We start from the raw sequence: 25,893 nt of genomic DNA on the forward strand, positions 1-25,893 counted from the left end.
TCATGATGGGACGTTCTGGACCCATGGTCACTTGTATCTTGGTCAAATGTTCCATCACAAAGCCCAGTTTCATGCCACAAGTGGGTTTTCAGGAGATGTGGTTATTCTTTGCTGCAGATGGCATGACCTTGCTCTAAAACTCAAGTGCCTGCATTGTGGTTCTCCCACTAGGGTTTGCAAGAAACTCCCCATTTTATCTTTTTTTCCACCACTGACACCTCCAACAAAGGGTCTACCGAACATATGACCCAAGTGTCAAGGTTACTTGCATTTCAGCCTTGAGCTACTACAAAGTTCTTTCTGCTCTCAGCCCAAGTCAAAGTTGGCTGAATTCCATATTACCTGGAATGGCGGCTGGAGCAGTTTTCCTAGGTATGGAATTTGTGGCCTCCAGAACCCAAGGAAACCAACAAAAAAAGGAAGAATTTCTTTGTAAAGAGGTTGCAAGGTATAGTAATTTGGCTTTTACTTTGGAGGAGAGGTCTCAGCATGTCCCTGACTACTGGATTCCTAAAAATTTTACTGAGGTACTAGCCCTGGATCTTTGAGGGATTTATCTCCCATCTTTTGGAGCACATGTGTCTTCCCAAGGCCTCTTGGCTGTAGCCTTCTTTTGCTCATTATGCCCAGTCAGCTTGATGTTACCAGAGTAATAAATCAAGGTGATGTTCTATAGGATCCAAATGGTCCGTATCTCAGCCCCAGGGCAAAACTATACATGTATATTGCTATCTGTCCCATTTGAATGTGAACTACTTCTGATTCTTGTTCCTGATTCAGACAGAAAAAAAAGTATTTGCCAAGTGAATGGCCACGTATACCATGTACCTGAATCCATGTTAATCAGCTCTAGCAAAGATAGCATGTTAGCGCAGGAGCTGTAAATTAGCACTACTGCTTGACTGAGCTTGCAGTAGTCAACAGTCATTCTTCAGGATCCATCCTGGCCAGCTAAATGGAAATATGGTAGAGTCCACCACCCTTGCTCTATAAGAGTGAGCTGATCTTTACTATCCTCCTCTGACCCCCGATGCAGTACTCTTATATTTGCTACCTTAGATGGAGTGGGGAGATCCATTTCCTTCCTTGCTAGGATAGCTCTTACATCAAAGACAAAAGGCCCAATGGGCCAAGTACAATTATAATCCCAATTACAATTAGGACTTGGAAAATGACATCCAGGTGGGTCTGTAGCCCGTGGACCCACTATAAGCTGGGCTTGGCCAGAACCACTTTTTTTCCTAGGCCCTAGGTATTCCCACTCTACCAGGACTTTGGGTATCAATGTTAACTCAAACCCCTTATCCAACAGTCCTCCAACTACGTAGGAATTCTTCTTACCTCTTTCTACAGTCCCTACAGTAAGTGGCCATAAGTCTTTGGAGGAAGGAGTGGGAGAATCATTACCACACATACATGTCATGGTCTTAAAGTTTCCTTCTCTTTGGGGACCTGGTTACCTTTTTAGTGTACAGGATCCAGGTTTGAAAACTGACTCAGATCTATCAGTTGAGCAAGGGATCAAACATTTGGAGGGTGGGAAGACAAATGCCTTCAGTCTCTTGATCAACAATTTTTGTACTTTTTAATTATATATGGTGAGCAATCCCCTTGTCAGCTGCTCATCTACTTTGCCCTGGAATGCCATGCTCTATTAATCATCTCCTTAACTCTCGATGGGTCAGGCGCCCTTGGCTGCCACTCTGATCTGCTTGGTCACTATGAAGATTATGACCCCCTTGGCTTCAGGCAGTAGAGTGCTGCCCCCTGGTCTCTATCATTTCAGGAGCTCATCTCCTCCACTGCTATCAGGTAGCCAAGTTTTATGATCACCTGTCCCGCCATCAGCCCTGGCCTGCAGAGGGGAGCCACCCCTGAGTTTCTTAGTGATGCTAGTGCTTCCTTCACCAGTATAATTCTGCTGGCTTTGGTGGAGGATGTGTCTGTCCTCTGGGCCTTCGCATGGCATGATCATTTGGTGGGTCTCTCAGACTCACGTAATATTTCTGATCCAGCATGTTCACTTCTCTGAGCCTTTAATCCCTTCTACCATCTGCCACAGTAATCCAGACATTTCAGCAGCACTCAGTGTGGGCCTTCACTTTTTTTCCAGGCTTCCAGGAGCTGACGTAGCGAGTTTGCTCTACCCCTGGGGTCCTTGCATGTTAAGGCCTGTATCCCCAGAGAGTGCCCCCAAATCCAAAAACCTTCCTTTATTCTGTGTTATGGCCCAGTCTCCTTGACTGAACACCCTCACAATCCAGTCCCATGGATACTCCCGTCCCCCACCCCGTGCCAGGTTGTGCTGGTAGGTCCTGCAGCTCCTTTGGAGTGTGGTCCCTTTCCTCCCTTGTCAGGCCCAACATGTCCCTGGCTGGGTTTTGCTGCCACTTGGCCTTTATTATAGGCCTGGCAGTCAGAAGAGGAGATGGGAGCAGCTTCTGAGGGGCATGAATCATCTCTGTTGTCTTCCTGTGCTAGGAGAAATGTTAGCTCTTAATGAGGTGGAGTGGGATGTGTCTGAGGGCTTAGAAATTTTGAGAAATCTGGAGAGTCAAAATCTATCTACCCAAATAATGCCATCACACACACACACACACACACACACACACACACACACACACACACACATATGAGCATGTACATATATATAATAAATTCTATATATGTAATTATATAGAGAGTGCATTAAATATACATAAACAAGCTTTTTCCAATTAGGTCCTGATTTTGGCATACCGGAGCTGCCTCTGTTGAGTACTTGTGTCTTTGTCAGCTCAACTAGGCTCTCCAGAGCAAAACTGCTCATTAGAGAAGGCTTGCTTTGGGTGGAAAGTGCTGGACCCTTGTACCACCACCGCCCAGTCACTGGCTAGGAGCCGCCCCAGGAAGAGTGTGCCTTTTGCTCCTCCACTGAGGCTAAGTCTGAAGGAGCTAACGTCTGGAGACTGATGGTCAACCACACTTCTCATTCCATCGATTCTCACTGGCTCAAATCTGACGATCTCTTTCATGGGAAAGGTACAGGAAACCTAGGAAATATAAAACAAAACAAAAACAATCAGCATATAAGGTCCATTCCACTTGTTTTTAGGGAGTTACATTTTTTGGTTTTGTTTGAGGTGTCTTTCCTCCTGTCTGAAAAGCAGCATCGATCTTTGCCACCTTTGCAAAGTGCATGCATCTTGGGTTACTAGCTCCAAGCCCACCCCCGCCCCCCCCACCTTCAGTCTACATCTTGTCAAAAATCTTCACTCACTTCGCACATTCAACAAAACAAGCCCTCCTGCCCACATGACATGGCAGAAAAGAAGATTTTTGTCATTCCCCCATCTGTGACCGTTGAGCAGACACCCAGAACACACACTCACTGACCAGCTTCCCAGCCCAACCAGTGATAAGCCAGGACAGTCTCCCCTCAAACACCTGGCACCAGCCCGCACCAAGATTCTCAAAGTCACTCTGACTTGCTTACACCACCATCTTGTGTATTTGGTTATGCCCAGATGGGATTTATCCCAGTGCTGCCTCAAGGGTGCATTTAATAGGGGTCAAAAGGGCTGAGATATTAATATCCTCGAGTGCACAAAGAAAGAAAACCAAAGCAATTAAATGTCACTAGCAGTTTTTCAAATAGAGCCAACCGTTTTGCTTTAAGACATTTAGGTTGACTACAGGAGTAAAGTCTTCATACAGACTAGGCAAGGAGAATGCTTTTCTAGGAGGTCTTAGATTTGCATTTAATTTTAAATCAGCACCCTATAAGCTAGATTTTCTGTTATGTAGACATGTGCCTTTCAGATGCGAAAGTCCTTTAACATCTGTAAGGAAATCTACGTGGAGGATTCATAATAGTAGTGATAGAGTAGGCTTAATGTGCAAAACCTACTAAATTATCACAGGTTTGGGGGAAAATGTTGAATAAGGTAGACTAATAAATTAGTTCCCCAAGCACTTTTGATCATTTTAGGGCAACTTCTCAAAACTGGAATTACAGTTTTTCATACAATGGGCATTTAAATGTCTGGTCAGAGAAAAATCTGGAGTAATTTTTGAATATTTTGTCTTAGTTTATGCCTTTAGGCTGTTTTCCTCATCCTGAATCAAATCTAACATGCACAATACCTCTTAAATTATTTGCTTACTGCAAATTTTCATTGGGGCAGGGGTGTCTATCACCACCTTCTCCCTCCAAGGACCGTCCTGGGGCCTCATTGGAGGTTTTCAGGACATGGTTTTTTTTTTTTTTTCCTGATGAGAAAGCATGCCTTACACTGGTTACCTCCTTCCCTTTTACAGGACCGTGCCCTGGCCCTATCATGCTACACAGTGGCATATCAGAGAGAAAAGGGAAGGAATAAAACCTAGAAAAGTTTGAGAAAATACCTTTAAATACTTCATACATACCTGTGAAAAAACCAGTGTAGAGCCTATCTGTGGCAACTGTTCAAAACCAGAGACACACACACACACACACAAAACGTTAGTAGAAAACCAACTTCATTTAAATGTTAGAGGCAGCAGCTTTGTTTGCAGTTCTAATCCCATGCGGTGGATGCTAATTCTGTAACATTATACGGTTGCCTTTTTTTTGGGTACAAAGGTAGAAGGGGGGTTTTCTTTTGTGTTTTTCAGTGCAAAGTGATTCTGATCAGAAAGGACCAAGGTTTCAGCTCCAAGTACCTGACATTTCCATCTGAATCTACTTTTTTTTTTTTTAAGAGGGGGAAAGAAAGGTCTAGTTTTTCAGGAAAAGAACCTCTCTACGCAATCCTGAAACTGATCTTTAGATTTTCTTTTCCTTAATCAATAGAAAAAAACTTGATTGCAACCTAATACTTATCTGACTCTAGCGCAAGACTAACTGAATTTTTGGTTTTACGAGGAGGGAATTCAGACATCATTTCAGGAATCAGAAATAATTGGCAGCAAGTAGGAGAGAACTGACATGAATTCTTGTTTTACCTAATTTTTGCCTGGTTTACCAAGATTTGGCTTAATATTTCTGACAGTTCCTCCAGTCTCTACAGAACAGGTTAGTGACATTTTTTCATAAATATAAATACTTAAATGCATCCTCCTTACTGCTCTCTGAACTGTTTCCCTAAGGGCTTAAGTCTTTACCTCACACGGCATCTCACTCTGCTACAGCTAGCTACGTGTGATCTCTGCTAGTCTTACTACCATTTTCAGCAAATGGACTAATATTTATTATGTGCTTGAGATCTCAATGTGTCTGTCTGACATTGAAGATTTACAATAAAACTCTCACAGGGTAAATCCACTGATTTTCCATGGAAATTTGGCTGGAGAATTGCAATAGCTTCCAATAATAGGAGGAGGGTTTTATTTTTGAGAATTCTTTTGGGAGCAAACTTGTCTCCCTCATGCGCTTGGTTCTCACGCAGGTGTATGCAGAACTTGGAGCTTGCATGGTGTTTGCGTCTCAGCTTTGTGGAGCGGCACAGACCATCCACGCTCCTAACGGAGGGTAAAGCTGCCAGTTCAACTGATCGTAACTAAGATGAAAACAAATTCACTTTTGTGATGTTCCTTCTTTAATTAATTTGCTGGATTGGCTCCTTACTATAGAGAAGGTGATGGCCAAACTCTCTAACTGCAGAAACACATTGTGCTTTAATCGACTTTTATTTGATCCTGATTGAAAGCTGTTTTAAATATTAGGAGAGCCAGGTCTTAGAGAGGGTGGATGTTTGTTCTAGAGACACAACACAGGACCTGCATCTTTAGAGTTTGGTCCTATTTCTTGTGCTTGGTAGCTGCAGGATGGATGGGTTTCCTTTACCCTTTGCCACCCTCATTGATTCCATATAATTTCCTGACAATTTGGATGATCTTGTTATACTTCCAAACTGGCTTCTCCTAGGGGGAGTCTAATTTGTTCATGAAGCATTGAACTTTTAGGAGGACCTGCCAGCATTTGGGGAATTTCAACCTGACGCAGAAGTGTTGATGTTGTTATGTGAATTTATTCTATGATGGTTGTAATGTGTCTTGGGATGTGCCACCAAACACACCTGGTGTTCTATTTACTCTGGCAAGCTGGGGATTTTTTTTTCTTTTTCTTTTTAAAATTCCAGGATGAATTATTCATCATTACTTAGAATTTGGGTCTCTTTCATCTTCGCACTCGTGTGGCACCAAGGTGAGTACTACAGAATTCCATAAAGCTCTTGATTAGCATGCTCTTGAATTTATAAGGAGCTACTTTGGTTGGAACTGTAATTGTCAGGGCAGGTGTACATGTGTCTGCAGATACAACAAGAAAAATGTAAATCAAATTCTGTTGTCAGGGGCAAAATACATTAACTTTGAATGATGTTCACTTATATTCTTACTTTTTCTTATTTGACTTCAAACACAATTTATATATGCCAGGTTGCCCCATGTTAATGGAAGAGGTCTTCAAAAATAATGCGAATAGTTTTCATTAAAAGTATATGGTGTAGGTAATGTGTGCATCCCATACCTGACGATTGATCCCAATTAGGGCATTTAACTGTGCCACAAGTTTTAAAGCGTATTCTAAAAATACATTTGTTTCAGCTCAAATCAGGAAGTCCCGATGGCATTAATGTCTTTAACTTATGAATCAGTGGCCTTTTACAATGGCAAAAATCTAAAGCTTTTGAGAAGTGAAACAAGAAAATTCTTCCCCTCCATGAGCCCTTCTCTTTGTAGCCTTGCCCCGGGGTAGGCGAGAGAACACAAACACTTCTTTCTACGATTTTTGTATTTTCGACAAGAAAGATGGGAAGGTCTATATAGATTTGAAACTTTTATGACTAAAATTCTAAGGCACCTTTCTTTGTTTTGTTTGTTGAGGTTAGCTGGCACATGATTACAAGTCTGAGTATACAGATCTGTAAGACATGCATGGCCCTAATATTTTTCCAGGGTTGGATAAACTTAAACAGTGATAGTATATAAACAACAATGTGAAACCCCACAATAATGAGAGTCCCACGGACTCTAGCCTCCTACTCCTGCTCTAAGAAAATTGTGTTTTATTCAGTGGGGAAAAAAAGTTCTGGGAACATAGTTAAGTTTATTGTGAAATTCTCAGCCTAAAGCCAGCGTGGGTAGGGATAGTCTTTCTTTCATTAACTCTGATGCTAATGATAGGCCATGCTGTTTACAAGTTCTATTTTTATAATAGTAGTGGCTTTGAAGGTAGAAACTGCTGTAGTTTCAACCTCCTTCCCTTTATAAAGCACCTTTCTCATTCAATACATATTGACCAAGTATTTACAATATGGGGTATCTTTACTATTTGTATTCTTAAAATAGAAAAATTTGAGTGGTCCATTCATTCCTGTTTAAAATCATGAACTAGTTAGGATCACTCATAAAGAGAAGAATCTTGCATATTTGCCTTACTTTTGGAGCAAAGAAAGAAGTTAGGGATAACCTCCATGGACCATACTTTCCTCTCTCCTCCATGAGAGGTATGGATTTTCCTTCCCCCAGGCAGATGGGCCAACGCTTCCCAAAACATGAATTAATCTTTTCATTAAAATGATTACAATTCAGTGTGAATTCCAGCTCTTATTCATGCTTGGGCATGACTCCTGAAATGTTCCCCATGGAGGATAAATCCATGACATGATTTGATTTGTTATTATTAATTTGAGAAAGTATATCACCCTTCAAATATAATAAGTACCTAGGTATAATGCTATATGATAGGGATTATAAAGAGATTAAAAAAAAATCCTACCTTCTAGGAATTTGGAATTTGTTACTTCTGTGTAAATACGAATTTTAAAGAGCCCTATTGGCCTACTGATTGTGGCATTAAATAAAGAACATCAACTCAGGGCCCCTCTAATTACACTAGCTACACTAGCACTCCTTACGATTCAGATTTGGTTGGCTTCCCAGAAACTTCCGGGGCTTGGGGAACAATGCTTATGCACTAATGAACTGGGCTAGTTTCCCCACTTTCCTCTGATGGTAGCCACTGGAAACAGATTAGCTCTCTGACCAGACAGATCTCTCTGGTTCCCTGCTCTAGAAGGAGAGAAGCTGGCCCTTGACCAGGCACTGCTGTCCTGCTTTCTGGCCACTCTGCATTCTCCCTTCCATGAGCTGTTGTATCCTTGAGAAAAATTCCTGAAGGAGCAGGATGGTCCTCGGCCAGGTGCTCACCAGCCTCTCAGCTCCATCAGCACAGAGCGGGGACTTTCCAAGGAAAGGCCCTGACCCGAGAAGGGGGTGTTAGCATCTGGATTACAGTGAGGAGCTACCTCGAGTACTATGGCCAGAAGCCCCTAATGGATTTGCCACTGTCCCTGAAAACTAACGAACAGTTTAAAGAAAAAGGAAGAAAAGATGATGTTCTATTGTTCTATTTTCATTCAAGAGAGGAAGGAATGGCGGCAGAGAAAAGATGCACCCCAAATATAGGTTATGTCCAAATGCCATTGGACCTGATCATGAGTAATGTAGACCCTGGGAAAATTGTTGAATTTCTCTCACTGAACTGGGCCCCCTTTGCAAGGCTTGGGATGAGAAACTTCTGAGGAATAAGCCAGGTTGCCAGGAAGGGTGGTGGTGTGGTTTACCGGAGGGGAGCTGTGTGTTTGTGCAATGACTCTCACCTTTGACCAGGGTAATGAGTAAAAGCCCCATGCATCCTCTCCCAAGGGTCCTCGGGGCCCAGCCTCCCTTGTCCCAGAGGCTCCCATGTCTGTCTTTTGTAAACAGGAGCTGGGCAGAGAGCCCTCTCGCAGGGCCAGGGCTCAATGGAGGTCATTCACAGGCCAGTTACTATAAACCCTCTCCTCCCACTTCTGTCCTGGTTCCAAATGCTGTTTATTTCCTTCTGGGATCTGGTATCTTCCCCTACTGTGCAGCAGGAGGGAGGGGACTCCTTTCAGGAAAAGACAGATAGTAGAATGCTGGAGCCAGCAGGGAGGTTCATAGCCAAAGGGCCACCTTCTCTCAACCTGCCTTGTAGTGGGAGATGAAGCTGTCCTACACCATGCCAGACCAAAAGGCTGGCTCTCAGGGTTCTGAGAGCTCCAGGTTGGGGTGATTTCACAACCTTCCAGCCAGTTTTAACCATTGCTGTCTCCAGACTGTGTGGAAGCATAGCAGTGAAGCCTGAAGTGATTTCTCCTAAGGAGAAATGGCATTGTTCCCATTCTCCCCTTTCCAGAGGCAGAAGATAATGCATTGTGTACAGCTTAGGGTTAGGATAAATGAAAAGGCAGTCTGAGCTGCATTTTGTTTGTAAGACTTACTGAAAGAAGCTGGCTTTAGCGGGTGGGAGGGAAGTAGCTTGCCAAGCAGAAAACGGCTCTGCCGTCTATCTAACCACCGTCTCTCTCAACAGCTGAGCCCAGGGAGCTCATGTATCCATTCTGGCAGAATGACACCAAAACCCCTAAAGTAGACGACGGAAGCTCATCTGAGATTAAGTTGGCCACCCCCATTTTCTTCTTTGGCGTTCCTTACCGCACCATCTATGTAAGTGGAGGGGCAGGCCATCGGTGGCTCTCTGGCTCTCCCCTTTGTTTGTCATTAAGGAAAACATTTTAAATACCTTCATCCAGGGCTCCGGGAATGGAAGATTTGTTGGCAGCCAGAACGACAATTCCGAGATTTCAGGAGCTGATAGGTTTTATGATTAAGAAAGTCAAAAGTATATTTAATGGCTAATGTTCATAGTAGAGGAGTATACAGGGCAATAAATTGCTTTTGTGGGTGATTAAACACAGAAGTGAAGCAGAGGCCCCAATGCCATGAACATTATTTCTGCTACTCAACAAGATAAAAAGATACACTGAACCACAATAGGAGCAATATCATTTTTCTTTCCCTTCTGGGGGCGTGAAAAGTTTAGGCATCTGCTCTTCTTAGGCTTCCTACCAATTTGGAACAGAGCCAGAGCATAGTAGAGGGGTAATCAACTATTATATATAAGTTGTTTGCAGAATGGGCCGTCCTGGTTGGGTCTGAGATATGTCACGGGGTCCCACTGTCAAACCTGCATGAAGAAATGGTACTGTTTGCTGTCAGAGCCCTCCTGGGCACCTGTGTTCTCAGGCTATTTTTTTTTTTTTTTTTTGGATCCTTGAGTTTGTTGCACGTGAGACTGTTGCACATTGAGAAGGTTCAGAGCAACTGAACTTGTCTTTATCTTGGGCTTTAAAGCATGGGGCGAGCCCTACGTCCATTCTGTCACACCCTACTCTATTCTGTGTCTTGCCTTGAAGGAAGAGCTGAAACTCCCATGCCTCTGTCTCTGGCCATCGCTGCATCTGGGACCTCTATATTCTCCAAACTTTGTTGTATAGCTCAGAACTGACTCCCATCAGAAAATAATTCCCTCGTCCATTACCTAACCAGTGGTCCTTGAACCACATTGCCTCGGTGCCTGTTAGAAATGCTGCTTCTCGGGGCCTACCCGCAACCTGCTAAATCAGAAACTGGGAAGGGAGCCCAGGTTTTCATGAGCCCTCCAGGTGATTCTGATGCCCACAAAAGTTTGAGAACCCCTGACCTTAACTACGGAATATAATCAAAATACACCGGAGTCAATACCAACTCCCTCTGGTAGTCTGTGTTTTAAAGACAGCTGCTCCTCCCTAGCAAACATATTGCTCTGGCATCCCAAAATGCCTTTTGGGTTCCACTTACAGCAGAGCCTCCTTGTTCTATAAGAGCTGATGGTAAGTTTCAGAATGTGTGGAGCTGACTTTGGAGATGAAGGAGGTGGACAGGACCTCCATTCTGGAAGCCTTAGTCTTCCAGCCCTCTAGAAGATATGTATTTCATTGAGCTCCTCTCTCCTCTGTCATACTATGGAGTCTGAACAATTCTTGCCCTTGCAAAAGGAGGGTCCTTAATTTGGAGCAGACTTATTTAAGGGCACTTTGTTCCCTGGGTTTCCACTTCTTTGAGTAGTGCAATCTTTTTCAAGCCTCTGGGTTGTTCGCTATCTCTTGGAGATGATAGATTCTTAATGTCCTGGCAGCTGGGTCTCCAGCTTCCTTTCCAAACCCCACACCCTTGCTTCCAAAACAGATTGATGGACCTTTGGCCCAGGTGCTGATAACTTCCCTCTGGGATCTGGGTCACTGTTAATGTCCATTATATTACTAATTAATAGGAACATACCAAGCAATTGAAATGTATAGGAAAGTGATCTCCAGGTTTTCTGTATCCAGGAATTGCAAGTGTCCCCATCCCAGACATTTCTGCGGTTGAAGCCATACAAGCCACAGGGTTAAATCAATCTCGTGGAGCTGCAGACACAGGCAGAGGCTGAATTGTGTACAGGTCCTGCGTCAATGGAGTATACATATTGGCTGTGATTTGCAGTTTATTTATTTGCAGTCATTAAATGACTAAACCTGTGACTAGGTCTAGTCATTTAATAAGCTTACTAAGTCTTTTGCAAATCATGAAGAAATCACCATAGGATAGTCATTTATATATACAATGTAAAGATTTCATGTCTCCATTTTTATGCAGAAATTATACAAAGAAGGAATCACACTGCAAGAGCTTTCATGGAGTTGGGCATCTGTAGGTTGTAACCTCATCCTGGTTCTGGGTACAGGGTGGTTGTGAAGTCAATCAAATCAATAGAAGTCCTTTAAATGCCTCATCTAGAGCAGGATATGGTTGATCCTGAGATCTGAGTTCAATAATGGAGTGTTTGATTTATCTTTTACTGACACTCTTCTTTTGTCATATACTAGGAATCAAGGTCTAATACACAACTCGACAATGTTTTAATTAAACTTTTTGCTTCCATGAGTTTTTTTCTGTTTTTCTATCTATTTTGCATCTGTGATGCTGGATCTTCTTTATGGTCCACATTACCTCCTACCTGGCCCAACACACACACATACACACACACTCACACACACACACGCATTTGATAAGTGTAAATAAAGATAGGATAAAGAACATGAAAATGAGACTGATTATTAATAAGAAATGAAGCTGACCACAAATTGAAAGTGAAAGAAAACCAATGAGTTGTCTGGAAGTAAAGGAACCTCCTAGTTGAGAGATGGAAGCTGGTGCTTGGGGGTTCTAATTCGATCGCCTAAAAGTTGTTTTCATTCATAGGATTAGGCAAACGTCTGTCTTGGTTTGTGACTCTGAAGTTGTCACATTTTCAAATGCACTGTGCCAAACCTGTCCTATTTTCACAGGTCAATAACAATGGAGTAGTTTCCTTCAATGTGCTAGTGAGCCAGTTCACGCCAGAATCCTTTCCCCTGACGGATGGGAGGGCCTTCATTGCTCCCTTTTGGGCCGATGTTCACAATGGAATTCGAGGCGAGATCTATTACAGAGAGACCATGGACCCTGTCATCTTGAAAAGAGCCACCAAGGACATCCGGAAGTACTTCAAAGACATGGCAACCTTCTCTGCCACTTGGGTTTTCATTGTGACATGGGAGGAAGTTACGTTTTACGGAGGGAGCAGCACCACACCTGTAATAATTCACATTTTCTATTTTCCACTTCATATCTGGACATCTAATTCTTGTCCATCCTCACTACTGCGACGCAGTCTAATTGTGAGAGCGGAGGAATGTCAGTTTCTTGAGTTAAACTAATGAGTCTTGCCATCCACTTTCCAGGAGGCAGAGGGAGCTATCATACCTAACCAGGCCAGCCAGCCGTGATATCTCAGACATGTCACCCCAATCATTCATCATTATGAATGTCTACAGAGAGCCCCTCCACAATTTTCTTGCAGTAGGTAGCATTTCTATTTTGCAGGAGAGTGACTGAGGCCCTGCGACCTCATCCAGGCCACATGATCAGGGATGCATCAGGAGCCCAAAGGTCCTTTATTCTTGCCAGAGGCACAAATGCTTCTCTCCATCGGTTAATTTCCTTCTCCCTCCCCCACTTTTTTTTTTTTCCTTTTTTCACAAAGCCTGGTAGGAAGAAGAAAATAGAGGGCTGAATTTGGGTACAAATGACCTGGCTCATTTTATTATGTTATGACCTTTTTTTTTTTTTTATTGAGACCAGGTCTGGAATTATTCATATTTGATGCTAATTGAAGTGGGCAGTTAAAGCATTTCATGAATAAAGTTTCAACATCTGCTCTGAAATCCCAAATGAGCAGTCAAATAAAAGTCAAATAAGAAAGATTATCACTGGCATTATCGTAGAGATAATCAACTTTCTACATAAAGGGACAGAACATGGTTTTCACGAACACCTGTGGCTCGTTTGGGTGACTTTGGCAGTGGAGATATTTGAAGTCGTTGACACGTCTCCAACTGTATAATTTACAGTAAGCAAAGACACTCAAAAATCTGCCCTCTGCTTTCTTAGCATTATTTCCAATTCCATCTGTTTTCTAATTTCCTTGGCAATGAGTCAGTTGTTTAGGGATGGAATTGGAACTCCTGAGATAGAGACAGAGGTGGACAAGTGCAGGACCAGCCATCCCTGGCTGCCCCTCAGTGAGCACAATGTGTTTTAGCACCTTCTGACCGGAGCATGAAGGTGCACTTTAAAGACACAAGTTTAAACAGTGGATGCATTGGCTGGAAATAACCTCTCAAGAAGCATACATTTCCCTCTGTCATGTTATGGATTGCTAACGACTCCTCGGGTGATGTTTTATGTCTTTTAAACCTCATACCTTACAACGTTAAAATGCAGGATACCAGTGATCGATAAATTCTAGTGTCAGTCGGGGGAAAAAAAAGGGAAGAAGTGCCCATCAAATGCTGACCACCATTTTTTCAAAAAAAACTTCCGTTGGCCATAAAAATGGCAAGATAATTTAGATACTTTCTGCTTTATACTTGGGAGTAAATTTCTGGGCTAGGTAAGAACTCTTTCAATGAGGATGAATGAGGTAGCATCTGAGTGCTTTGGGCTCCTTGGAGAAAAGATGGTACATGTCCATCCATCTCGATCTTTGAAATTGACTCCTCTCCCATCTCCCATCACCCCAGAACTCCCCTCCTCTGTAGGAACACACATCATCAGGCCAACTAAGCACTTCTCATGAGAAGTCTCTTAGAGGCAGCGGGTGCCATGGAAGCCCAATAACGAGAGAGAGGGAAGGGGACACGTTTACTTTAAGGAAGGAAAACTATATTTATTATTAGTATATTAGTATATTATGTTGGATGATACACATAAATATTGTGTGTATCACCCCACAATGATGTTGTGTAGTAAAGGGAACTCTCTCTGCCTGAAAGGTGAGCGAATAGGCCCAAGAAGTTAAGTGACTCGCCCAAGGGACAAGCAAAGAGATTTGAACCTCACAGGAGGCCAAGCAAGGTTCAAACTAACATCTTCTAACTCCCAATTCCTGACCTGGTTCCCCCAGGCATCACTGAAAGTCCTCTAAAGTGTAAAGGGGCTTTTCAAACATTGAAAACGTAGTTTCTTTTTTTTAATTAATTAATTTATTTTTATTATGTTTTAGCCAACATATAGTACATCATTAGCTTTTGATGTAGTGTTCAACGATTAATTAGTTGTGTATAACACCCAGTGCTCCTCACCACACGTGCCCTCCTTAGTACCCATCGCCCGGTTACCCCATCCCCACAGCCCCCTCCCTTCTGTCCAAAAAAAAGGATCTGGAGGAGTCTTAGAGCAAATGTTGAAGAGATAGGTATGTGTAGGTTATGTGAGAGCAAGCCAGAACGTGCATGCGGGTGAGCCAGTCCTTGTAATATTCTTAGGGTAGTTGGTTGGTTTTGAGGTGACTTCTGGGTTATTCTCAAGATCCGCTTGGGCCAGAGATCTTTCCAATTTTATTTTAGGAGAAGGGATCTACTTCCTGAAGGAGAATCCTGGTCTGGAGGAGGGTTGCACTTTTAGACCTTGTGTGACCTTGACTTGGTGCCTGACTCTAGAACCTGACCCTGCGGTTATCTTAGAGCAATCTTGAGCTGACTGTTTGTGCATCTCTGTGCCCCACTTAACTCTTTTGTTGAGCTGGGCCAAAGAATGGAGGCATATACCTCCAGGACTCTATCATAAACGCCATCGGCCGTGGCCAGAACAAAGCCTGAGGAAAGAGCTCTCATTTATAAAAAGGGCTTTTCTTTCCTTGCACCTCATCTCCCTCCCTGGGACCGTCTAGGATGGGAGATCTGGGGCTTCCAAGATCCCCTACCCCAGTCTGATTACACAGGATAAGGATTTGGGTCTTCCTCTGTGTCTGACTGGGTGTTAACCAGCACGGTATCAGGCAGCTGGGAAAAGTACAAGGCTTGAATGGAAAAGGTCAAAGCAGCCTCTCCTTTAACTCTACTTTTATTTACATTGTCTGAAAACCTGTGTCAAGGGGTAGGGGTTAACAAAAGGAAATAGTAAAGGACAGAGTTTGCTATAGCTTGTTTCTGGAAACTGTGCGAAGCTTGTTTGGATTTGTAAAACGTTTCTATCCTAAGAAGGTTAAAATGAAGACAGCGCATAATGACAACACACAAAGAGACAGACTGGGGACTCCAGCTCAAATCCCATTTTCTGTTGCTGGGTACTTGTAAAATTTCCAGCAATTCATTTCCCTTAGCCTTCAGTTTTTAAGCTCTCGGATGGGAAAATTGCCCACCTTATCCTTGGTCTGAGGTACAGACGGGTGTTGAGAATTTGGCAGATACCAAGTGATACATAAATGCTCAATTAGAAGACCAATTTTTTCCCACAAAGTGCTTTTTTGAAAATCATTTTCCAATTTCCACTTTAAAAACGGAAGACCTCTCACCAGGATTTGTGGCGTCTTCTAGGATCGAGGGAACACAGTGCAGACCTTGGCCTTAGTCACACTGAGGAGCATTTGGTGGCTCTCCTCCCCATCTCCCCACACCCCACCCACCCTGCTCTGGGAACAGGTGCTTGCGCAGCCCTTCCTGGGCCTGGACCACTTCCTATAGTTTATTCTCATGCTGCCATCTACAGGTGCTCATGCATTATCACAAGCTGAGCTGGGCCTCTGACTTTCCTGTCTGGTTCCAATCAGAGCTGTTAAGAGGGGTGCTGAGTCAGCCTTTGGGTTCTTCTCAGGCAATTTCTCTTTCAGGTGCATGCTCCCACATGTCTTGCTTTCCCCAGTGGGGGCGAGAACAAATTCAGAGGGGAGGCAGAGTATGAGGGCTGGCATTGGAGAAGCTCTGAGCTGCTTGAGGGTAGGGAGGGTGCAGGGGAGAGGGGGCTGGGGAGAGGACCTTCTAGGGAGGAAAGTCATGAGACCGTCCATTCTCATCCATCCCGTAGGTGAACACCTTCCAGGCTGTCCTGGTGTCCGATGGATCCTATACATTCACGCTTTTCAATTATTATGAAATCAACTGGACCACTGGGACGGCGAGCGGCGGCGACCCCCTGACCGGCCTTGGGGGAGTGATGGCACAGGTAGGTGGCTCTCCATTTCATCTCCATCGTGTTTCCGAAGCACTGCTCTCTGCTTATGTTGCTCAGCCTCCTGGAGGGAATCCTGCCAAGTTTCTCTAGCTTTTAACTAGAGAAGTCTATCTGATTTTGCAGGTGGAGCGAGAGGCTAATCTTGCCCATCTTTGATATCTTCATCAGGGTGTGGCATGAATGAGGCAAGCCTTTCTTACCTGGAATGGTGGCCCCGGGGACTCCAGGAGAAGGGGTCTCCTGATTTCAGTGTGCCCGATGCTGCAAATAAGGTGCTGGGGCGAGTTAACCAACAAGGGTGGTGTTTGTGTTCAAGTCTTGTCTTCCCTTTGTGTTCTAGGCAGGATTTAATGGTGGAAACCTCACCAATTTCTTCAGCCTCCCGGGGTCAAGAACCCCTGATATTGTGAATATCCAAGAGACCACGAACGTCAACGTTCCAGGCCGCTGGGCATTTAAAGTTGATGGGAAGGAAATTGACCCAGCCAATGGCTGCACCTCCAGAGGTAAAGGCTTTTCCTCTTCTCCATGGCAAAGTGGGGTTTGCTTAGTGTAGATTGACAGGCAGGCTTTTAAGCCACGGGGGCGGGCTCATTCCCGATGCCTTCCTCTTTTGACATCTCTCAGTTGGGTAATGGAGATCAAGGTAATTTTAGCATGCACATTCATCACACCAGGAGCTGAAACCCTGCATTTGCTCCACGGTGGTTTCTGTAGTCTCAGAAATAACTCCAACATGGACATGGCTCTTGAGTGATTGCTCAGCCAGAGGGACAGAAGGGAGCCCTCCTGTTTAACATTATTTTTGTTGTTATTGTTGTTGCCATTTCTCCCTTCCCCTTTCCATTTTTCTTCCCTTCTTTACTCCTGCTCTGCCATCTGCACTTTGTAGATCCGCAGGAGTGGGTGAGCTTGGAGCGTTGCCAAGTCTCCACGAGAGCAAATCAGCACTTCCTAGTATGATTAGAAAGCAAGGGGAGAGAATGTCATCCTCTTTAGGGTGGCTTCTCCTCAACTCCTCTCTGTAGCAGCCAAACAGGCGGGAATTGGGGGACAATCAAAGCTGGTGTCAGGTCTGTGTGATCAAGCAGTAGTAAGAGCCTCCCTCAGTTTTCTTTACATTGACATACAAAGTTTGGGGCCTTCTCTGAACTATCAAAACCTCTTTGCATGTGCGAAAGAGCCCAGACTCTCCCAAGAACATCCTGGCTTAGAGGCTCCTGCTGCTCATGTGTCAGAAAGTGCTCAGGAAACCGTGTTTCTGTTGGTATTTCTGGGATGGAGGCTACAGCAACTAGAAGTAGGAAATCATCCATCTAGCTGTCTGTCCATCCACCCAACCCTCTACTCATCTATCCATTTAGCCAGCCAGCCATTGCTTCTTTCCAAAGAACATTTGAAAGCCCCAACAAGGTGCTGGCCACTCACGAGGTGTTGGAGATGAAGGAGCTCTGACTCCCACAACATGGCTGGTAGAGGACAGCCACGGGAACAAGGATGACACAATATAGGACATATTGTGATGGGTGCGGTGGGAGGGGGCAGCGGAAACACAGAGGAAGACCCTGGAGACAATGTTTGCAGATGTTTAAGAAAGTTTTGGGTTGGGATGCAGATTTTAGGTGATCTCTTGTCTCCTCCGATAGAAAGCATGGTCTGGGGACCCGCAAGTCTCAGCAGCTCTGGGAGGCCTCAGGTTTCTTTTGACTCGGCTTCAGTCGGTGTAATATACAGAAGAACCACGTTCCCAGGCCTGAAATGCCCACGCCCTCGGCCCCATTCACTACACTGTGGTCAGGCTTATCAAACCTCTGGACTTTTGCTCTAATGAAAGGTCATCTGTACAGATGTCCCTGCCTGGGCATCCTTGTCTCTGTGGACTCTGGGAAGTCCTCCACGTTCCGAATAGCAAATAAATGTTTTGGAGCTGAGCCGATATGAAACTGGATGGGAAAGAACCTAGCTCCAAAGCTCATCCGTCTTTCAGAGATGGTGCCCTCCTCCCTCACAAAGTGCAAGACAGCTTCCCTTAAGGTCTGCGAGAGATACCAAACCAATACCACATTATCTCTCTCCCCTTTATGGCCTGGACTAGGGACCTATCCAGTGCCTCCACCCCTGTGTCCGGGCCTCACGGAGCTGCCTGGCCATGGTCATGCAACCTAAGTGCCCGGTGACAGCCTCTCACCCGAGTCCTGGGAATGAAATGCCGTGATAATGGAAAACGTCGGCTTGCAGAGCTGTAGAGCTGGTCAGACGCTAGGCACATACAAAGTCTCCACCTTGACTTCATTCTTTCCCCTCCTGAGTTACGGGTTTGGGTTTCACATACAGGACAAATTCAATATTCTTCTACAGACTGCTGTGCATTTTTATGTGCCACTGTACATATATCAATCTAATGAGAATCGGGTTTGGCCTGGGTGATAGCTGGGGGAAATTTGCATCGAGCTGGTTTATTATATCATCATTTTGCAAACAAAATTATCTCAGCGAGTCTACCTTTTGGTCCGAACCTCCTCTGTTCAAAGGCATTTTCCTCTCATTTATTGGAAGCCTGAAAAAAACAGAGGCTGGAAACCATACTTCAAATGCATGCAGCCTGGACCAGTGCCAAAGAGCACTGAGCCTCAGCGCCCGCCTTCAGGGCTGATGCGTATGACCTGCTGGGAATGTGAATAAATCTATTATCCCATATTTGGGCTCTCTTCTCAACAGGTATGAAACACAATTGACCGTGGAAACATCATTGTTGCTGTTACACAGACACTGAATGGACTGTTCCCAAGGCAGCTATGCCTTCTGCTTGGGTTAATCTTGCAGCCCATGCTCTTCACTAAGCATTCAGTTTTGTAACAGAACATGAGACATCTTTCCAAACTACAGTTTCAAGCTACGGTGAACTCCTGGCATATGACATTATTTACGTTTCTTAATGCTGTGTCTTTGATATGTCCCTTTTCAGGTATCGATTTACAAATGCTTCTCCCTCTCTCCACATGTACCCGCTTGTGAGAGTATCGCTGTTCCCCATGGGACAGGGATGAGCAAATAGCACTGCCCACATTTTACATGTTGGAAACCTGAGGCAGATGGAAGCAAGCCAGTAGGCTTGGAAGCTGATTGCAGAGCTATGACCACTTTCCAGGTCTCTTGGCTCTGACACCCAACCAAGGACAAGATCACAGGTCCCAGCCCAGAGACGCTTCTATTTCCATTGAGGGCTGATATTAACAACTGGCAAAGTTTGAAGTTTTCGGTGGGGGGAAGTCATTTATTTAGGGAAATGGTTTTAAAGACTGATTGTCTACCAAATACATAGTAGTAAATAATTTTAAATCAGCACACCCCTCCCCACCCCCACTCCATTCTCCTCCTGACCTGGATTCTGTCGAGAAGTTCTGTCCCATGGATAAAGACAGAAAAGTACTAGATTTGGACAGGGCCTGGGGTGAGAGAGAAGACAACTTGTATAATACAGGTTCTCCCTAAGCAGTGTCTGCAGGATTTATGAGCCCTTGAAGTCAGAGTCAGCCCTTTTCAGAATCCTCCCAGGGAGCTTGGGACTTAAACTTGTGTGGCTGACTCCTGATTCATGCTTATTGATCTCTTCTGGTACATACAGGGCCCCCAACAAATGTTTGCTGAATGAATGGGTGAGTGAACCAGTCAACAAATTAGCACACGAAGCAACTGTGTTGCTAAGTTACCAGGGTAAGCTGGGTCTGTTTCTGGAATACCCTTCCTCTTATTCCTGAAGGGAAGGATATGACCCCTGTGGGTCAAGCCTTTGCCATGGACTAAGGTGACATGTTCTTCCTTGAACGAGCATGTGCTCACCAGCCATGGAGACAATGATGCCACGAGGTAGACTGGATGCCCATGGCCTTGGTCTGGAACCTGGGTGCCTGAGTGCTCTGAAGCCTCAGTTTCCTTTTCTGTCAAGCGAGGTCGATAACACCTGCCAAAGAGGGTTCTTCTGTGGATTACATGGTATAATGCAGGGAAAGCCTCAGCCCCATGCCTGGTACAGAGGGTAAGTGCTCAGTTTGTTGGCTTTAATGTCATTCTTCCCCAGGACAGTTCCTTCGGCGAGGGGAGGTGTTTTGGGATGACCTGAACTGTACCATCAAATGTCGCTGCCTGGATTTCAACAATGAGATCTACTGCCAGGAGGCCTCCTGCAGCCCCTACGAACTGTGTGAACCCAAAGGCAAATTCTTCTACTGCAGCCCCGTGGAGACCAGCACGTGCGTGGTGTTCGGGGAGCCACACTACCACACTTTTGATGGCTTCCTCTTCCACTTCCAAGGCTCCTGTGCCTACCTGTTGGCCCGACAGTGTTTGCAGACTTCCAGCCTCCCCTTCTTCAGCGTGGAGGCCAAGAACGAACACCGCGGGGGCTCAGCTGTCTCCTGGGTGAAGGAGCTCTCCGTGGAGGTCAACGGCTACAAGATTCTCATCCCCAAAGGAAGCTACGGAAAAGTCAAGGTGAGACCCTCTCTATCCCTCCTGGAAAGATGGAGAAGCTGGAGATTCTTCAGCCTGGGGAAGACTTTCTCAGATCTGCTGGTTCTGCTGTGTGATGTTTATACCGAAGAGATGCATGGCTCTTCTTTCCTTGCAAATATCTTGTAAAACTTTTTTACGAGACTAAATTTTATTTGTATAAGAGCCAACCTAAGCTCCCTCCTTGATATGCCTATCTGCTCTATAACTTAAAGTACATTTACATTCCTAGTTACCTCATAAACATGGGCATACACAGACACACACGCGCGCACACACACACACACACACACACACACACTGTCACACATACACACACGCATGTCCAAGCTCAGAAGTAACTGGGAAGAGAGGTAAGCTCAGTGTCTCATGGACCTCGCTTGCAATAGTGGTAGCCACAGGGTCATGCCCGGGAGATGGTGCAAACATAGAGTACACACTCATAACTCAGTAGAGCCTGTCATTAACAATCCTCACCCATCCCCCATCCTGTTTGCCCAAGAGCTGCTTCTTCCTTGTTAGAGAAAGCTCCAAATTGATTAGTGTTTCCAGAGGCACATGCAGGCACCACGAGTGGGCGTGGTGAGCTCTTTAGTGAGGCGGGGGCGGGGGAGGTTCGGTGAAGGCTTTGTCCAAACACCCTCTCATGGGATCCCCACTCTTGCCTGGAGGAAGAGCGAAGAAGGTGGCTCTCTGCTGGTCTGTTTAGCATATGCAAATGATTCCTGTCACTGTCCACCTGGATTTCAAGCAGGGGCATCCATAAAGGAGGGAGAGCAAAAAGCCACTAGCAACTACTCAATTTGCGGAGGCCCCAATTTTCATAATCTTCATGCCAACCTTGTTGCAACCATGTATTCATTCCAGTGATAATAACCAAGACCACACAGCGTTGATGGCTTCAACCCAGAGCAGTTCTTATCCCCATGCATGGAAGTCATTACGGAGATTATAAACCAGAACTGAAGCCAATGCAGGGATTTCTTTCTTTCTTTTTTTTTTTTTTAAATATGGGTTGTAGTTTTAATTAACACAGCATGTCCAACAAAAGGCAGGACCAAAGAACCAATTCCACTTTTCCTGGCTCTGCCCGTTGTAGGGCTGTACTGCTTATCATGGTCATAATTAGAAAAGTGAGCTTTTACTGTGGCTGCAATCCCAGTTTGCCTGTTATTTAGTTAGCCTCTCTGAGGCAGCTCTGCATATCAAATCAAGGTAAGACTTTGGGTACAGAAGTGTGGAGTTTCTCCCTTTTAAATTTCTATCATGCTGTTGAGCTGGATCCTTGTCCTTGTAGAGGATTTCAAGCTAGAAAAACATTCTCCAGCATTCCCCTGCTTGCCTGAATTCTGGGGATAATGTGTACAATATCCGTAGGTGAGGAAGAAAGCTTTATGCTTTATTTCTGTTTTCCATTTTGATTAAAATTCTTTTTCACTCGCAGTCAGCCTCTTTTTTCAGAAAGAAAGGGACACTGTCATCTCTTTCAGGCCCAGCAGCTCTGCTAAATTTGTGTGGCTCTTCTCCATCGTCCAAGCATAGGGCATGGATTCCTCAATTTTCTGGAGCGACAGGGAGATGTGGATGTGAATGTAAATGTTTCAGAAAGAAAAGGTTATGTGACTCCAACTGTGAGCTAACAACGGCTTCCTTTTCCTCTTGCCAAATGGCTTCCAAGTGTCTCTGAATACACCTGCTCTGCTGGGAGGGTGGTTGTATGGCCGGCAGAGCCCCCACCCAGGGTGAAGTGGGGACAGGCAGGGAGAGGGATGGGCAGCAAGAAGGAAATGTCTGTGAGGCAGTTGACTTCTGCAGACATACTCGGCCTGGCCGGGAATGGCCAGCAAGATCTGTTCTTGCAAAATACAGATCACCTTTCTCCATCTGCTGGGGACTAGTTTCTGTCTATGGATTTCCCCCCTTTGGATTGGTCTCAAATAACAAAACAAGCAGTTTAGGATTGTATACGCTAATGGGGGCGACAACCAACCAGCTAAAATCCGTATATGATAAATGTCTCCTTCTAGCTAATACTGCTCAGTTTTCCTATTTCTCCCCAAAATAAACCCAAGTAGTTTAGGGTGCTGCAGTGAAAAGACCTTCGAGGCCTAATAGCAGGTAGTGATGAAGAACTCAGACCTTGGGGTCAGATCTGCTCGGTGTCTGTGCCGCCCCTGCCGGCTGAGTGTGCTTTGCGCTTCATTTTCTCCATCTGTAAAATGGGGTAATAGTGTCTAGGAGGCAGGGATCCAGGGCTGTATTTGGACTTGGTTACCTCTACCCATCACTGGGACCAAGGCAGCAGAGAGCAGTAGCTTTGGAACCCAGCTGCTGAGAGTCAGGCCCTGTCACCTACCAGTCTTCAAGCCCTGAACCTCAATTTCCACATCTGCAAAAGGGGAAGATGCTAAGGTCCTTCTAAGTTTGTCATGAGGATGAAAAGGAACAGCCACATGTGCGATATCTAGTACAAAGCCTGGCACACAGTAGGCACTTGATACATGGCGCTTCCCACATTGCCGTCGCCACTGAAATCCCTTTGAGTTCTAAGAGCTTATGCTTCTACAATTCTCCTTCTCTCTCCTAATCTCCCCTCTACCCACATCCTGTCAAAGAGGAAATGACTTGAATACAGGGAGAAGAAGAGAGACCAAGAGGTGAGATTCATCTCCTGCTGGCTAGTTGAGATTTGAGACCTGGGACCGGAGGAATGAAATAAGAAATCACCCAGGACTTCCTCCTCTGAGCACTGTGGGGGACAAACACAGTGACTCTCTAATCTGTGGTTTAAACTGAGACACGTTTCATGTGGGAGTGAACGGGAGTGCACTGAACACTTATACCAGGAAGGAAGGTATAAACTGGGCCAGAGTGGTGCTTGTGGTCAGCCTAGGGCTTAAGTCAGTCTAGATCCAATGCAGAGAAACCGGGTGGCGGAGGGGACCGTTGGAATATCCAGAGACAGTCCACCCCATGGCTTCTGTTTCGAGACACGGAAGACTGCCCTTTGTTAGCAGGAGCTTGAGTGAGAGTGGAGGAGGGCGCTCGGCAACAGGCATATTTGGAACTTACAATTATACCAACCTTGAGGAAGACTTCATTTCCATCTCAGCATGGACAGCACATAAAAGTCATCCAGTGCTCTTGCAAGCTGACCTTCCTTATAGTATGGCTTTTCTTGCCTGGGTTGGCTAACCTGCTACCTAGAAGACAAGGATGGATCAATCAATCCCTAGGTTTTTCTTTCTACTTGTAGCTCTCTGTAGGGTGGCTTATCTCCCCAGCCTATATTTTTGTCCCCTCCCCCATTTAGTCCTACTAATCTCTAGACACACGCAATTGCGCATGGCATCTACCATGGTGAATTTTGGAGTGACGTTTGGACAGGCTGCTGCCTCACTTCCTAGAAAACTCAGAGAGTAGCACAATGGAGGCCATGAAGACCCTTGTCCTTCCTGGGTGCCCGAAATCAGTATGGGTCCAGTGCATTGACTATGCACTTACAGGCTGTCCCACTGAGGACTGAGCTGGGCTAACCATCCCATCCCAGACACAGACATGATATCTATGGGTGCTAGGCATGGTAAAGTGTAAAAAAAAGAAGAAAGTGAGCTCTCTCTGCTGGAGGCTTCTCAAGCCATCTACTCACATGAGCCACACACGTGGGACTCACTCTGAACTGTTTCCCCCACTTCTCTCTCCCCACTGCAAAAAAAACACCAGGTCCTGCTGAGTGGACTCCATGAGCTTGTCCCACCCTCGAATGTCGGTACATAGCTTAGGCCCTCATGCTCCATTCCCCTGGACTCTGGCATCTGCTCCCTGTCTGTTTTCTCTGCTTCTTATCTTTACATGATGGTCAGAGTGGGCTTTCTGACATGCAAATCTGACTCTGTCATTCCCTTACTTAAAACATTTCGGGGGCCTTGTCTGCAGAATAGAAATCCAAGTTGTTCTGTTTTTGTTTTTGTGGACCTCCAAGGTCTATTCCCAACACAGAGGCCAGAAGAATTCTTTTAAAATGGAAGTCAGATCATGTCAGTCTTTTGTTCTGGACACCCTCTTGGCTCCTCATGTTGCTCAGAGTCAAGGCCAAAGTCCTTTCAATGGCCAACAAAGGTCTCCCTGTTCTGGCTGCTCTTATCTTTCTGGCATAACCTACCACTGCCCTCTCCTTGCTGTCCCTGCTCCAGCCATGCCAGCCCTTGAGGTCCCGGGAGCACCCAGCCCTTGAGGTCCCGGGAGCACCCAGCCCTTGAGGTCCCGGGAGCACCCAGGCACACTCCGCCTTAGGGCTTGGCTCTCACCTACATGGCATCCACTCTCACCCCAGATAACAGCCTGGCTTGCTTCCTTATCTCAAACATCCCCTTCTCTGACCGTCCTCTTTCAAGTTAAAAACCCTCTTTCCTAGCACTTCCCTAGCATCTATTTTATTTATTTTGTTTGTTTGGCGTTGGTCTCCTCAACCAAAATATACAATCTGTGGGGCAGAGATTTGTGTCCCTTTCACTCACTCATTGCTAATCCCCAACTCTGAATGGTGCTCGACACACAGAAAGGCCCGAATCGCCGTTTACTGAATGAATGGACCATGGACCTTGCCCGTGTCTCTAGCTTCATCTCCGGCCACCCCTCCCCCACTGCCGTCCGGTAACACCCTGATGAATGTCCCCGTGCTCATGCCCTGTTTCTAAACCCCTGCCTTTATTCTCTTGTCTTGGAATTCCCTGCCCCCACCCTTCCTTTGGCCACTTCTCTTCATCTTTAAAGACCCAGGGCAAGCTTAACTGCCTCCAAAAAGTCTTGCAGGACTCCCTGAGGCTGGATATAGGATTCATCTACTGTTCTCCCATTGCCTGATCCATTAATGCATATTTAAAACAGTTTATTATAAATTCCTATTTGTGTCTCTCTTCCTCAGTAGACTGAGACCACCATGAGGGGCAGAGACAATGATATTCTTTGTTCTTTATTTCTCAG

The 25,893-nt window shown here is 45.2% G+C and overlaps 1 protein-coding gene across 1 annotated transcript in view; it reads left to right on the forward strand.

The window, feature by feature from the left end:
* Nucleotides 1-6,102: 6,102 nt before the first annotated feature.
* Nucleotides 6,103-25,893, forward strand: part of TECTA (tectorin alpha) — a 69,337-nt gene continuing 49,546 nt past the window's right edge. Inside the window, exons 1-6 of the mRNA XM_025893827.2 lie at nt 6,103-6,166; nt 9,362-9,495; nt 12,198-12,485; nt 16,255-16,392; nt 16,742-16,907; nt 20,480-20,892. Of these exons, the coding sequence (XP_025749612.1) occupies nt 6,103-6,166; nt 9,362-9,495; nt 12,198-12,485; nt 16,255-16,392; nt 16,742-16,907; nt 20,480-20,892 (1,203 nt within the window). The remainder of the gene's footprint in view (nt 6,167-9,361; nt 9,496-12,197; nt 12,486-16,254; nt 16,393-16,741; nt 16,908-20,479; nt 20,893-25,893) is intronic.

The sequence above is a fragment of the Callorhinus ursinus genome, unplaced genomic scaffold (assembly GCF_003265705.2).
Source record: "Callorhinus ursinus isolate GAN/ISIS: 27379988/994484 unplaced genomic scaffold, GSC_fseal_2.0 scaffold19, whole genome shotgun sequence".
NCBI lineage: Eukaryota > Metazoa > Chordata > Mammalia > Carnivora > Otariidae > Callorhinus > Callorhinus ursinus.